Source organism: Urocampus carinirostris, chromosome 15 (genome assembly GCF_059441175.1).
Source record: "Urocampus carinirostris isolate Australia breed hairy pipefish chromosome 15, RoL_Ucar_1.0, whole genome shotgun sequence".
Lineage (NCBI taxonomy): Eukaryota > Metazoa > Chordata > Actinopteri > Syngnathiformes > Syngnathidae > Urocampus > Urocampus carinirostris.
The window spans coordinates 3,609,843-3,625,505 of NC_142363.1; the positions used below are offsets into that span (position 1 = coordinate 3,609,843).

The 15,663-nt window shown below is 44.9% G+C and overlaps 1 protein-coding gene across 1 annotated transcript; it reads left to right on the forward strand.

Annotated features, from left to right (window-relative positions):
- Window positions 1-13,012: 13,012 nt before the first annotated feature.
- On the forward strand, window positions 13,013-14,435 carry LOC148351353 (general transcription factor II-I repeat domain-containing protein 2A-like). Its single transcript, XM_088354600.1, has 2 exons — window positions 13,013-14,240; window positions 14,354-14,435. Exon 1 carries the CDS (start codon window positions 13,024-13,026, stop codon window positions 14,236-14,238), a length of 1,215 nt encoding a protein of 404 aa, XP_088210726.1. The 5' UTR covers window positions 13,013-13,023; the 3' UTR covers window positions 14,239-14,240; window positions 14,354-14,435.
- Window positions 14,436-15,663: the final 1,228 nt, after the last annotated feature.

Consider the following 15,663-nt stretch of genomic DNA (forward strand, 5'->3'; position numbering starts at 1 on the left):
AGGCAGATTTACAGACTAGGTATTTCTCAGAATTAAACAGAAATTGCAGACATCTCACAGAAGTCTCACCAAAGTTTAACAGGTATTACAAACGATCCAGCAACTCACCCTTCAAAGGAACGTGTTTAAATACTGTCAAGAAGCAATCACTCAATGCAAGGCGGGCGGGGCCAGCTGGGCGCCATGGCAACGGCGCCATACATGACATTTTTATTGATTTGTCTTACAGGAAATACAACAAACTAAATAACAATTCATCGGTTTTAGAAAGCAAATGAGAAAAAAATGCATTTTTTTCAGTTAGCTATGTGGCTACTTTTAGATTCTTAAAATGTGTCACTAAGTATGTTGTCACTATCGCATGAGTTTTCAGCTATATTTGTTTTGTTTTTCAATCAGCACATCATTACTTCTGACAATCACATTATCAATTTTGTTGTTATAAAGGCACCTTATGCGTATCCACATATTTGAATAAGGTATTCACTTCTTGTGTTTACTTGAAGTTCCAATGATTCCAATAATTGGGGACTTTGAGTCTGGAATACGTTATCAGAACACCTGCAAAAGTCAGTTAGATACAATTTCAACAAAGGTCTGTTTGTGAATATGAAACGTCTTTTCTTTGCAGTTCAAGTTTTCCATTTGTCTAATCTACGCCTTTTTCCTATAAGACAGAGGGGGAAATAGTCTTGCATGCTTTTTGGAAGGAGACTGCTCTCCTGGACAATTGGCCCGAGGTTCACTCTGTTTTATTTTATTTTGTAAGTTTGAAATAAATGTCCTCAACTAAACTGCCTTCTTTAGCTTTATTTTTCCTTCGTCCAAATACTCTGTCTGGTAACGGAAACAAGACACAGCATAACACGGAATGTCTACACCAACACTCCCTTTTTAGCTTTGTAGCCAGTCATCTTTCTACCTTTTAAATTTTTAGCAAGTTATCTAGGTAGCTTTTTACATTTTTTGCCTGCTATCTAGCTAATATCCAAGCCTTTTTTAGCTTTTCATTTGGCTTTTTAGATGGAATTTTACTCTTTAAGCTAGTTATGAAGCTCCTTTTAAGTGTTTTACCTGTTCCTTTCTGGCTAAACATCAAGCTACCTTTTCCGCTAATTAGCAAGACATCTAGCTATTTTAGAAATGCAAAAGGCCACTGGGTGTTCTTTGCATTAATTCGGAAATAAAAGTAGCTCACGTCAAGTCATGTTAATTTCTATAGAAAAGCACAAGAAGTCTCAAAGGGCTGCAAACTACAGACTATTATTACACCAATATAATTCAAATGCATGACAAGTGGGTTCATCAAATAAGCAAAAATAACACAACTTAGATGTTCTCCAATTATGGGTATCCCAAATCCATAGGTATGTACTACAGGTACATGTTGATTTTTAAAGTGTATTATTCCACAGTCAAGACCAGAGGAATAGTCAACCAAAAGGAAAAGAAACTAATTAGTCACTTGACCTTTGGTATCCTGATCTGCTATTGATAGATGTTGCGGCATACATGTGATCAAAATGTGTAAAGAAAAAATACTAAGCCTTATCAAAAGTGTTCAAATACGACCATGTGCTGAGTGAGTGGCACTGACGGTTTTGAAATGAGCACGAACCAGGCAGCTGTCAGGATGTGTGAAGGAGCTTGCGTCATTGTGAGTTAATTCTGAAAATTAGGCTTGCAACCACTTGCAACTCTCCTCCTCCTCCTCCATACTTATTCAGCACTCAAAAAGCTCTCCGGACGTTAGCCGTGCTTTCCTTCTGCCACTTCACGCCACTTTTATTGTATTTGAAAAGCGCTATCTTCTATGGCAGAGGTCAGCAACCTTTGGCTCGCGAGCCATATATAGCTCTTTTCATAAGTACATCTGGCTTAGAGCCAAAACTCAGACCAAACAAATCTTCTCTTTGCCGTCCTTTACTTTGTGAGAGCTAAGCCAATTAAAATGCAAGCGCAGCGGAGCCATCCGACTCCTCTGCAGATTCCTCCCCCCCTCGCGTGAACGCGCATTCTGCTATTCTGCTGCGCTTCCAACAAAAGCGATCATATTCTATATAAAACGCTTATTAAAACAATAAAGCGAGCTAATTATAACAATTGGGAGATCCTAGTCTATATAACGCGTTTATTTAAACAATAAAGCGCGATATAACGCGTTTATTTAAACAATAAAGCGCGAAGCGCGATCGTATTCTACAAATTGCGTTTGTTAACGCGGATGCAAAAGTCACCAATGTCAATGTACGCTATGATTTCCGCGATCACAACTAATTGTACACAAATAATATTTATTTGATTTACTATAATATCCGTATGTAATGTCTTTTTTATTGTGAATGAAACCCTGGTTGCATTGGATCCCGCGGTGTAAACAAATTGTTTTTTTTTCCATTTAAAATCGGACTTCCCTGCCTATACTGTTTGCAAAATAAGACACGCTTTAAACCTTATTATGCTCTTTGGTTTTGGGATCCAACTACAGAGGAATACCTCCACTTTGCGATGTGTTACTGAATAGGTGTTCGACCAATCTCGTTCGTTTTTATTACTACTATTAATAATAATAATAGTAATAGTATGAGAAACGTCTGAACGTTTTCAAATTCACTGTGCTGACATATTGATGCCACAGAAGGTTACTCTACAAGTTACAAGTCTGTATCTCCAACAGAGTCTGTTTTAGCAGGGGGGTGGGGGGGTGGGGGAATTGGGCAGGCAAAATCCCCCCCCCCTGCTAACTCCTGAATAAAAACTCCAAACGATCCCAAATTCACTGTGCTGACTTATTAATGCTACAGAAGGTTACTCTACAAGTTACAAGTCTGTATCTCCAACAGAGTCTGTTTTAGCAGGGGGGGGAGGATTTGGGCAGGCAAAATCCTCCCCCCCCTGCTAACTCCTGAATAAAAACTCCAAGTGACCCCAAATTCACTGTGCTGACTTATTAATGCCACAGAAGGTTACTCTACAAGTTACAAGTCTGTATCTCCAACAGAGTCTGTTTTAGCAGGGGGGGGGGAGGATTTGGGCAGGCAAAATGAAATGCCTGCCCAAATCCTCCCCCCCTGCTAACTCCTGAATAAAAACTCCAAACGACCCCAAATTCACTGTGCTGACTCATTAATGCCACAGAAGGTTACTCTAGAAGTTACAAGTCAAGTCAAGTCAAATTTATTTATATAGCCCTTAATCACAAAAATGTCTCAAAGGACTAAAGTCTGTATCTCTAACAGAGTCTGTTTTAGCAGGGGGGGAGGATTTGGGCAGGCATTTTAATGCTGTTTGCATTAAATAGACAATTTATTGACTATAAAGTTGTTATATTGTACTTGGAATCTTTGAACCAATCCTTGTAATTTTTTAGAAAACTTCAAAAAAAAATTGTGTTAGCAGGTCAGATTTTACCTGTTATTCAAATCAGCCTGAAATTACTTTCAAATTAGTTACCTTTCAACATGTTTTCACCTCAGAGTTAACTTAAGATGTATTCATATCTATTGAAATATTTCACAAATTAAAATATGTTTGGCGCAATAGGTAGGGCGTGGGTCGCGATGAGAATAATATCACAGGTACAACACTTAACTGGGCCAGGACTACGTTTCGCGGATGAATATATGTCACGCATCACTCCTGTGCGTAAAAGGTGTACTGTATTATAATATTCTTTTGTATGGCATATAATACAAAATCACTATTTTTATCACTTCACTTTTGGAAATGTTATCAGTGGATTTTAAGACATCTTATTATAAAACGAGTGGTACATAGAAAAACAAAATAGTTTACGCACATTACTTTAAATGGTAAGGGGTTGATGCGTGACATATATTCATCCGCAGAAAGTAGTCCTGGACCAGTTAAGTGTTATACCTGTGATATTATTCTCATCACGACCCACGCCCTACCTATTGCGCCAAACATATTTTAATTTGTGAAATATTTCAATAGATATGAATACATCTTAAGTTAACTCTGAGGTGAAAACATGTTGAAAGGTAACTAATTTGAAAGTAATTTCAGGCTGTTTTGAATAACAGGTCAAATCTGACCTGCTAACACAATTTTTTTTGGAAGTTTTCTAAAAAATTACAAGGATTGGTTCAAAGATTCCAAGTACAATATCACAACTTTATAGTCAATAAATTGTCTATTTAATGCAAACAGCATTAAAATGCCTGCCCAAATCCTCCCCCCCTGCTAAAACAGACTCTGTTAGAGATACAGACTTGTAACTTGTAGAGTAACCTTCTGTGGCATTAATAAGTCAGCACAGTGAATTTGGGGTCACTTGGAGTTTTTATTCAGGAGTTAGCAGGGGGGGGAGGATTTTGCCTGCCAAAATTCTCTTCCCCCCCCCCCCCCCCTGCTAAAACAGACTCTGTTGGAGATACATACTTGTAACTTGTGGAGTAACCTTCTGTGGCATTAATAAGTCATCACAGTGAATTTGGGGTCACTTGGAGTTTTTATTCAGGAGTTAGCAGGGGGGGGAGGATTTTGCCTGCCCAAATCCTCCCCCCCCCCCCTGCTAAAACAGACTCTGTTGGAGATACAGACTTGTAACTTGTAGAGTAACCTTCTGTGGCATTAATAAGTCATCACAGTGAATTTGGGGTCACTTGGAGTTTTTATTCAGGAGTTAGCAGGGGGGGGAGGATTTTGCCTGCCCAAATCCTCCCCCCTCCCTGCTAAAACAGACTCTGTTGGAGATACAGACTTGTAACTTGTAGAGTAACCTTCTGTGGCATCAATATGTCAGCACAGTGAATTTGAAAACTTTCAGACGTTTCTCATACTACTACTATTATTATTATTAATAGTAGTAATAAAAACGAACTAGATTGGTCGAACACCTATTCAGTAACACATCGCAAAGTGGAGGTATTCCTCTGTAGTTGGATCCCAAAACCAAAGAGCATAATAAGGTTTAAAGCGTGTCTTATTTTGCAAACAGTATAGACAGGGAAGTCCGATTTTAAATGAAAAAAACAAAACAACAATTTGTTTACACCGCGGGATCCAATGCAACCAGGGTTTCATTCACAATAAAAAAGACATTACATACGGATATTATAGTAAATCAAATAAATATTATTTGTGTACAATTAGTTGTGATCGCGGAAATCATAGCGTACATTGACATTGGTGACTTTTGCATCCGCGTCAACAAACGCAATTTGTAGAATACGATCGCGCTTCGCGCTTTATTGTTTAAATAAACGCGTTATATCGCGCTTTATTGTTTAAATAAACGCATAATATAGACTAGGATCTCCCAATTGTTATAATTAGCTCGCTTTATTGTTTTAATAAGCGTTTTATATAGAATATGATCGCTTTTGTTGGAAGCGCAGCAGAATAGCAGAATGCGCGTTCACGCGAGGGGGGGAGGAATCTGCAGAGGAGTCGGATTTGGGCACAACACCGGCTCACTTAGGTATAGAGGTTGTCGTGATTACCTAACTGGAGCCACCTGAGGTAATCAGCTGGCGTGCTGGAACGCGCTTTCCTGATTGGTGGAAGCTTTCTACTTAAGCTGTCAGCGTCCAGAGATGGACGTTCGAGTGTACTCCTCGTTTCCATGAGTGAGCCTCCAACATTCAAGGTACCCACGACCCCTTTGTGTATTCCAAGCCTGCTTCTTGTTGCCTGACCCTTTTCTGTTACAAGTTTACGATCTACTCTCCCGCTCCGGCCACCGACTTACCTGCTACGTTACTCGTCACGCGTTTCACCACGGAGCTGCCATTCCGTCCAAAGAGACTTTCTGCCACCAAGAGACGACGTCCCAAGCCTGCTCCACCGACCCTTGTCCAAATAAATTATAAAACTGACGCTATTGGATCCGAGTGCTTGTTCTGGTCTCTGACAGAACACTCGAACCAAAAAATGGATCCAGCAACGTTTTTTCCCACCTCCGAGGAATGCGGAAACGCCGAGCAGCAATGCGCGCTACAGCGCTTACTGCACACCGAAGGCGCGGTACAACAGATGGCCCATGACGTGTCCACACTGGTCCGGCAAGTACAACGTCACCAACAATTTTTCGAGCAACAGTGCGACACTTCCCTGGCAGCCCGACCACAAGATCCGGCTCCGCCTCTTTTCGATCAGGCCGGCACCGGCAGTGTTGAACCACGAGTAGGTTCGCCAGAGAAATTCAGTGGAGAGCCCGCCCAGATCCGCCCCTTCCTCATAAATTGCCGACTAATTTTTGATCTACAGCCGCGCACCTTTGTAAACGAAAAGACGAAGGTGGCTTATGTAATAAATCATTTGACTGGAAGAGCCCGCCTTTGGGGAACGGCAGAATACGAACGAGGGGCGACAGCATGCACCTCTTTTAGTTTGCTAAGCCAGGAAATGATTAAAGTATTTGATTCTGGTTCCTCATCGGTCGATGCTGCCCGTTCAATCTTGAACATCCGCCAGGGGAGACGCTCCATTGCCGACTATGCCATTGACTTCCGCACACTAGCAGCCCAGAGTCACTGGAACGAAGAGGCGCTGGTCGACGCCTACCTCCATAGCTTGTCCGGTTATCTCAAGGATGAATTGGTATCCCACGCTCCTCCGGTAACACTTGACGACGCTATCGAATTGACCGCCCGGATCGACCGTAGGGTCCAGGCAAGACGCCGAGAGAGAGAAGATCCCAGCCAATTCATCACCAGGCAAAGTCAAGACGTGAGTAAGGTACCGAACCCCCCAACCACTTCTACCACACCTCATGAGATGATGGAGGTGGACCGCACCTCTCTCTCCGTCGAAGAGCGCCAGCGAAGGCGTTCCGAACGGCTATGTTTTTACTGCGGCGGCCAGGGACATAGGGTGGTCAATTGCCCGTTAAAAGCCAACGCTCGTCGGACATAGGGGACGTCCGATTGAGCTCGGCTTTAGTTTCGTTCCCCAAGACTGATAGACCTGTTCTCCGAGCAAATCTCATTCTTTCCGGTTCATCTCAGCCCTTACATGCCCTGATCGATTCTGGCGCCGAAGCCAATATCCTGGATCTGTCACTCGCACACAAGATGGGGATACCTGTTAAAACCCTTCCTAATCCGGTATCAGCTCGGGCTTTGGATGGTCACCTGTTAGGCACCGTATCCCAAATAACTGAACCCATAGAACTACAGTTGTCTGGAAATCACAGAGAGAAGATCAGATTCCATTTACTTCACTCCCCTAGCCAACCCCTTGTTCTGGGTCATCCTTGGTTGGTGCAACACAACCCCCATTTCGACTGGCGCACTGGGTCGATACTAGAATGGGGCATGGACTGTCACCAAACCTGCCTGCGAGCCGCTCCTTACCCGGATCACCCTGCTTCCACGAGGGCCCCACCTAATTTGTCCAAGGTCCCAGCCTGTTACCACCACCTACGGGAGGTCTTCAGTAAAGCTAAGGCCTCTTCCCTGCCCCCTCATAGACCTTATGACTGCGCGATTGATCTTCTGCCAGGGTCCGTTCCTCCTCGGGGCCGTCTCTACTCCCTGTCCATTCCCGAGAGGAAGGCCATGGAGGAGTACATTTCCGATGCCTTGGCGGCTGGTATTATTCGACCCTCCTCTTCTCCAGCGGGGGCGGGGTTCTTCTTTGTGGGAAAGAAGGACGGGTCACTCCGGCCCTGTATAGATTATCGAGGCCTTAATGAAATCACGGTTAAAAATCGCTATCCCTTGCCTCTGCATTTGAACTTCTACAGGGGGCCACGATCTTCACTAAGCTTGATCTGCGCAACGCCTACCACTTAGTCCGTATCCGGGAGGGGGATGAGTGGAAGACAGCATTCAACACACCCACCGGTCACTACGAGTACCTGGTAATGCCGTTCGGATTAACCAATGCTCCAGCCGTTTTCCAATCTTTGATAAATGACATTTTACGAGATGTGCTTAATCGTTTTGTTTTTGTGTATCTGGACGATATTTTAATTTTCTCAAAGTCCCTCGAGAAACACCGAAAACATGTCCAGCTGGTTCTCCGTCGTCTCCTAGAGAACTCTTTATTTGTTAAAGCGGAGAAGTGCGAGTTTCATGCCAAGACAGTTTCGTTCCTGGGCTACATCGTGGCGGAGGGGACCCTTCAGATGGATCCGGCCAAGGTATCAGCAGTCATCTCTTGGCCTGTCCCTGAGTCTCGCAAAAAACTCCAACAATTCCTTGGTTTTGCCAACTTCTACCGGAGGTTCATCAGGAACTACAGTATGGTGGCAGCTCCCCTCACGTTTCTTACCAGCCCTAAAGAGCCATTCCGGTGGTCTTCCGAGGCTAATGCAGCCTTCAACTGTTTAAAGAATCATTTCTCTACGGCCCCCATACTCCAGGTACCTGACCCCGCACGCCAACTGGTTGTGGAGGTGGACGCCTCAGATGTGGGAGTGGGTGCCGTCTTGTCCCAGCGGTCTGACAAGGACCAGAGGATGCACCCGTGCGCCTACTTTTCCCGACGGTTGTCCCCGGCCGAACGCAACTACGACGTGGGGGATCGTGAGTTGTTGGCCGTCAAGCTAGCCCTGGAAGAATGGCGGCATTGGTTGGAGGGGGTAATGGTGCCGTTCATAGTTTGGACTGACCACAAGAATTTAGAATATATTAGATCGGCCAAGCGGCTCAACCCTCGCCAGTCACGTTGGGCCCTGTTTTTCACCCGCTTTAACTTTACTCTGTCCTACAGACCCGGATCTCGTAATGTGAAGCCCGACGCGCTCTCCCGGCAATTCCAGAATTCCAATGAAATACCTCAGGGTCCCACAACGGTCCTTCCGGCTTCCCGTATGGTGGCGGCAGTTTCCTGGTATATCGAGTCCCGAGTCAGAGAGGCACTACCCGATCAGGCGGGTCCCAGCTCCTGTCCCGAGGGTCGACTATTCGTCTCCGAACCCTTACGGTCCGAGGTCCTCCAATGGAGGCACAATTCTCACTTTTCTTGCCATCCGGGGTCGGCTCGGACTCACAGTTTCTTGTCCCGACGTTTCTGGTGGCCTTCCATGGCCAAGGACGTTCGGGAATATGTCTCCGCCTGTCAAGTGTGCGCCCAGAACAAAGCATCCCACCAACGTCCGGCCGGTCTGTTACATCCACTCCCGGTTCCCCGCCGGCCATGGTCCCACATCTCCTTGGACTTTGTGACGGGGTTGCCAGTATCCGAGGGGATGACGACTGTACTCACTATCGTGGACCGGTTCAGTAAGATGGTCCATTTCGTGGCACTACCGAAGCTCCCCTCCGCCAAGGAAACTGCATTGATAGTCCAGCAACACGTGTTCCGCCTCCATGGCATCCCTCTGGACATTGTTTCTGACCGGGGCCCCCAATTCTCGTCCGCGTTTTGGAAGGAGTTCTGTCGTCTGTTGGGTGCCTCAGTCAGCCTCTCAACGGGGTTCCACCCTCAATCCAACGGTCAGTCTGAGCGAGTGAACCAAGATCTGGAAACGGCACTTCGCTGTATGGTCTCTAGTGAACCGTTGTCTTGGGCTCGGCAATTGGCATGGGTGGAGTATGCTCACAACTCCTTGGTTAGCTCCTCCACGGGAATGTCCCCCTTCCAGTGCGTATATGGCTACCAACCCCCTATGTTCCCTAGTCAAGAAGAGGAAGTTAACTGCCCGTCAGCTACGGCGAACGCACGCCGCTGTCGGCAAACCTGGGCTCGTGCTCGGGCCACACTCCTTCGGGCAGGCAAGGCACATTCAGTCGGGGCAAATCGACGGAGGAGCCCTGCTCCGAATTACCAGGTGGGCCAGAAGGTGTGGCTTGCATCCGCTGATCTACCACTGAAGGTTGAGTCGAGGAAACTGGCTCCTCGGTATCTTGGCCCGTTTCCTATTGTAAGAATTATCAACTCCTCAGCAGTCCGTCTCCGTCTACCAAGATCTATGAGAGTGCACCCCACGTTTCATGTCTCCCGGATCAAGCCCGTCAGCCAGAGCCCGTTGGCACCCATTCCACCTCCTCCCCCGGCTCCACGCTCCTTGGACGGGGAGCCTATCTATACAGTGTGCCGCCTGCTCCGCTCCCGACGCAGGGGTCGGGGCTTCCAGTACTTGGTCGATTGGGAAAGATATGGTCCGGAGGAGAGATCATGGGTTCCCAGCAGGCAGATCCTGGACCGATCTCTTGTGGCAGAGTTCCATCGACTACATCCAGACCAACCAGCGCCGCGCCGTGGTCGTCGTCGTGGGTCCGGCGCTGCTACTCTTCCACCTGCGGACCCACCCGCTACCGCCCCTTCAGATGCGGACGAAGGGGTGTCTATCCATTCGGAAGAATTCTGAGGTACTGTGCTATTTGTTCTCAGTTTACCTGTGGATTTTTTTTTTGTGCGCTGCTAACGGATTTATTATCCGTCCCCGGGGATCGCTGGTGTGATGTTGACCTTCTGGGGTTCATCGGACGACCTCCGGACCCTCTATTTTGTATTATTGGTGATGTATTTTGGGTTTTGGGGGATTATTCGTAACTGGCCTGTGACTTTTTGTTCCCTCGGATTACCGGTGTTTCCATGTGACGTGTTTTGGATTATTTTTTTCCCTGGGGGACTTCTGGAGCCGTCCCTTGAGGGGGGAGGGTTCTGTCGTGATTACCTAAATGGAGCCACCTGAGGTAATCAGCTGGCGTGCTGGAACGCGCTTTCCTGATTGGTGGAAGCTTTCTACTTAAGCTGTCAGCGTCCAGAGATGAACGTTCGAGTGTACTCCTCATTTCCATGAGTGAGCCTCCAACATTCAAGGTACCCACGACCCCTTTGTGTATTCCAAGCCTGCTTTTCGTTGCCTGACCCTTTTCTGTTACAAGTTTACGATCTACTCTCCCGCCCCGGCCACCGACTTACCTGCTACGTTACTCGTCACGCGTTTCACCACGGAGCTGCCATTCCATCCAAAGAGACTTTCTGCCACCAAGAGACGACGTCCCAAGCCTGCTCCACCGACCCTTGTCCAAATAAATTATAAAACTGACGCTATTGGATCCGAGTGCTTGTTCTGGTCTCTGACAGAGGTAGAATTTGATCGAATGGAACAGCAGCGAGCTCTTATGACCCCTTTTTATTGGGAAGAAATGTAGGTATATGTTAAGTTATCAGAAAACACTTTACCATTTTAATCCAAAAGGAAAATTATATAAATATCCTTATAAATATTAAAACATTGTTACCTCTGTACAGTATCAGTCATTAAAGATCAAAACTGCATTTGCCTTTTCCAACAGATTGTTAGGCTTTACACAAAACTTTTATAACTCTTATGAAGTAGCTTCACTACATACATTTTAGTTGGTTGGTTGGTTTATTGGTTGGTTGTTTGGTTGAGTGGATCCCTTAACCACTAGGTTCATAGGGGGCACCATTTCATGTGGTGTGTCTTTAGCGAGTACAGCCTTGTGGTGCCTATTCCTCTCCAGGCCAACATGTGTTTCCACCCGGTCTCAAAGCAGTGACATTTAGTGTCAGGCAAATGAACTAGCCACTGCACCATGTACGCTACTTAAAACATCAAAATCCACCTAAGCAAAAAACTGCTCCCTGCAAATTTGCTAATGGCAACATCATTGTCTATAGACATGAGAAAGTCCTTTTCAGTATACATCAGCATGAAGACAGTGAGCTTCTTGGCTTAGTTTTTACACATTCTAAATCAGAGAAGCTCTGGTCACTTGCAACCGGAGTACAGGAAAGGTTCAACAGAGACTTATATGCAAGGACAATGACATAGTAGGCATCTGTGAGTAGGTTGTATTGTGAGATGACCTCCTTTTTTCATCTTATTCGTTTTCTTTTTGTTTCTTTTTCCCAGCCTTTTACTTTTTCTACTAGCATTTTTGCTCTTATTTCTATTTTTCCTGCTTTTCTTTCCTTGTTTTTTCTCATTTTCCTTGTATCCTTTTGATTCTCCTAGGTCAGGGGTCGGGAACCTATGGCTCGCGAGCCATATATGGCTCTTTTGATGACGGCATCTGGCTCTCTGAAAATTTCTGAACGAAACAAATTTTACTAATAATGTTACTTTAGCAAAATAATTAATAATAATAATAAAGTCAGAAAAAAACATGTCAAAAATAAATAAATAAATACACACATTTTAATTTATATATATTTTCACCTGCAACTTTTCGTTCAGGCACGCAGCGAAGAGCCAATCTGTTCTCCGGTGAGCGGGAAGGTCCGCTACCCGGAAAGTCTAATTTTAATTGATAATTTACAACAATCTGCACAAGTCATTTTGAAGCAAAGAAGAAATATTTCCTTTCGTTTTTGGTTAGCTTTTTTTATGCAGGGTGAACCCTTCTAATCAAGATGACGAAAAGGAAAAGCGATGAAGATTACCGTACGTTTCAGCAGGAATGGACAGAGCAATTTGCCTTTATTGAGAGAGCAGGTTGTGCAGTGTGTCTTATATGCAATGATAACATTTCCTCGATGAAACGGTCAAATATAAAGAGACACTTCGACACACGCCATGCCACATTTTCAGCGAAATATCCAGTGGGAGACAAGAGAAAGAAGGCCTGTCAAGAACTACTTTCTACAGTCCAGGCGAGTCAGCAGCAGCTCCGTGTATGGGCCAAACAAGGTGATTTTAACTCTGCTAGCTTTGCTGGTTCTTTAGCAATTGTGAGGAGTGGGAAGCCGTTTACAGATGGCGATTATGCCAAATCATTCATGCTTGATGTGGCCAACGAGCTTTTTGACGACTTTAAGGATAAAGATAAAATAATCAAACGGATAAAAGATATGCCTCTTTCAGCAAGAACTGTGCACGATCGTGCCATCATGATGTCGAAACAAGTGGAGAAAAAACAAGTGAATGACATAAATGCAGCAGAGTTTTTTTCCCTCGCTTTGGGTGAATCAACAGATGTCAGTCATTTATCCCAGTTCAGTATTATTGCACGCCATGTTGACGGTGACTCGCTGCGTGAGGAAAGTCTTGCCGTTTTGCCACTAAAAGGGACGACGAGAGGAGAGGATTTATTCAAGTCTTTCATGGAGTTTGCAAATGAAAAGAATCTACCAATGGATAAACTTTTTTCTGTGTGTACCGATGGTGCTCCGTGCATGGTGGGGAAAAACAGAGGATTTGTAGCGCTGCTTCGTGAGCAGAACAGACCCATCCTCAGCTTCCACTGTATTCTACATCAGGAGGCACTTTGTGCGCAAATGTGTGACAAGCAGCTTGATGACGTGATGTCACTGGTCATTCGGGTGGTCAACTTTATTGTTGCCCGAGCTTTAAACGATCGCCAGTTTAAAGCACTGTTGGATGAAGTGGAGAATAATTATCCCGGTCTTGTTTTGCACAGTAATGTGCGTTGGCTGTCAAGAGGGAAGGTGCTTAGCCGTTTTGCAGCTTGCCTGAGCGAAATACGGACTTTTCTTCAAATGAAAGGCATTGAGTATCCCCAGCTAGCGGACACTGAGTGGCTCCTCAAGTTTTATTATCTTGTGGACATGACTGGACATCTGAACCATCTCAATGTGAAAATGCAAGGCATTGGAAATACAGTCTTATCCCTTCAACAGGCAGTCTTTGCATTTCAAAACAAGCTGGAAATCTTTACTGCGGATATTGAGACTGGTCGTTTACTACACTTTGAAAAACTGAAAGTATTTAAAGATGAGTGCACAGCAAGTGACTCCCCTGAACATTTTGATCTCCATCAGCTCGCAGTTTTCACATCTTCTCTCCTGACGTCATTCAAAGCACGCTTTGGGGACTTTCGTGAGCACACTAGTCTTTTTCAATTCATCACTCATCCGCACGAGTGTGATTTGGACAAAGTAAACCTGAGTTTCATCCCCAATGTCTCTGTCAGAGATTTTGAAGTAGAAGTTGCTGACCTGAAGGCCACAGACATGTGGGTTAATAAGTTCAAGTCACTGAATGAAGATTTGGAAACCCTTGCACGAGAACAAGCAGAGCTGGCAGGCAAACACAAATGGACAGACATGGACAGACTTCAGCGCGCAGACCAGCTGATTGTCAAAACCTGGAACGCGCTTCCCGTCACGTACAAAACACTGCAGCGTGTGAGTCTTGCTGTATTGACCATGTTTGGATCTACGTATGCATGCGAACAGTCGTTCTCACACCTAAAACACATCAAAACCAACCTGCGATCACGCTTAAAAGATGGAAGCCTAAACGCCTGCATGAAGCTGAACCTCACCACCTACCAACCGGACTACAAAGCCATCAGCAAAACCATGCAACACCAAAAGTCGCATTAATAGTAAGTCAGAAGTACTTTTTTTATCAATAAATACCTTTAATTTTATTTTGAACAACGTGTTATAACAGAGTCTTATTATAATATATATATATTGTTGGTCTTCTTCGATTTAGATAAGAAATTGCTGACCTGAGGGCCTCAGACAGCGGTGAACAAGCAGAGCGGGCAAGTAAACATGGACAGATATGAATAAAACCTTAGCCTGCAGACCAGTTGATTGTTATAATTATAAATAATTGTTAGTTTTTGTTATTAACTTACAATGTTGTTCAAAATAAATTCTGTCTTATTATACTATAAACTCGTTGATTTTCCTCTTCCATTTAGCTGTTTTTGGTATTAAAATATACATATGGCTCTCCTAGGATTAGATTTTAAAATTTGGGTTTTTTCGGCTCTTTCAGCAAAAAAGGTTCCTGACCCCTGTCCTAGGTTCTTACTTCCTTTTTCTTCCCTTATTATTGTTTCTTCTTTTTCTTTCTTTTTGCCTTTATTTTTTTCTTCTATTGTTTCTTTTTTCATTGTTGTACTTATTCCGGTTGTAGCTTTAAAAGTAATTTTGTGCATAATGTAACATAATACTTTTTTAACATGTGTATAAAAGAGACTTGGAGCCTGAACGCAGATTTGAGAAGGAAATTAAATGTTTTTGAGATGAAGTGTTTGAGGTGTATGTTAAAAGTGTCAGTGTCCCGACGGATCACCACCTTATCGTGGTGGGGCACTTTGTGCGTCTCCATGACCCCTAGAGCTATGTCGGCGGGAGTCTCGTACTCCTGGCAGGGTTACCCAAGCCGAACAGGTCGAAGGGTAGAGTCCAGACTAAGAGTGATCCTAAAAGCTGGTGGCGGCACGCTTTGAGGCGGTTTCCCACAGACCTGGATTCCGGCAGCCGCCTGCAGTTGTAGGAAGATGCCGGTCGTCTAGGGTCTCCCTTGCCACTGGAACCATCTTCTTTACAATCAAGATAGTGGCGTTGGGGAAAGCGCACCCCTTACGCCACTTTAAAAACCATCATTGCGCAGGTATCCTCTTTTACCTGAGTCTCCGACCACAAAAGTCTGGCGGCGATGGAGTATCCAGTGACGGGAGCAGGTTTGAATGAGCTGGAAGCTCTTAGCTGGAACTCTGCACGTCAGCGGCACAGGGCAAGGGTCGTTAGCAGCTGGGATTGAGTGGCAGCTGTTTCCGGCAGACCCCTGTGCGTCTGAGCAGCACTATTTAGTGGCCGCACTGCTCACCCCAATTAGGGAAAGGCCTAGAAAAGGTGGCCTAAAGATTGCCCACTCAGCACAGTACCCGGACAGGAAACCGCGCCTGTCGGGACATTCCACTATGCGGTCGAAAAACAATAGCATTTAGAATTGCAGCATGGAACATAAGGACACTCCTGGACACCAGTTTGGACAGACCACAGCGCAGA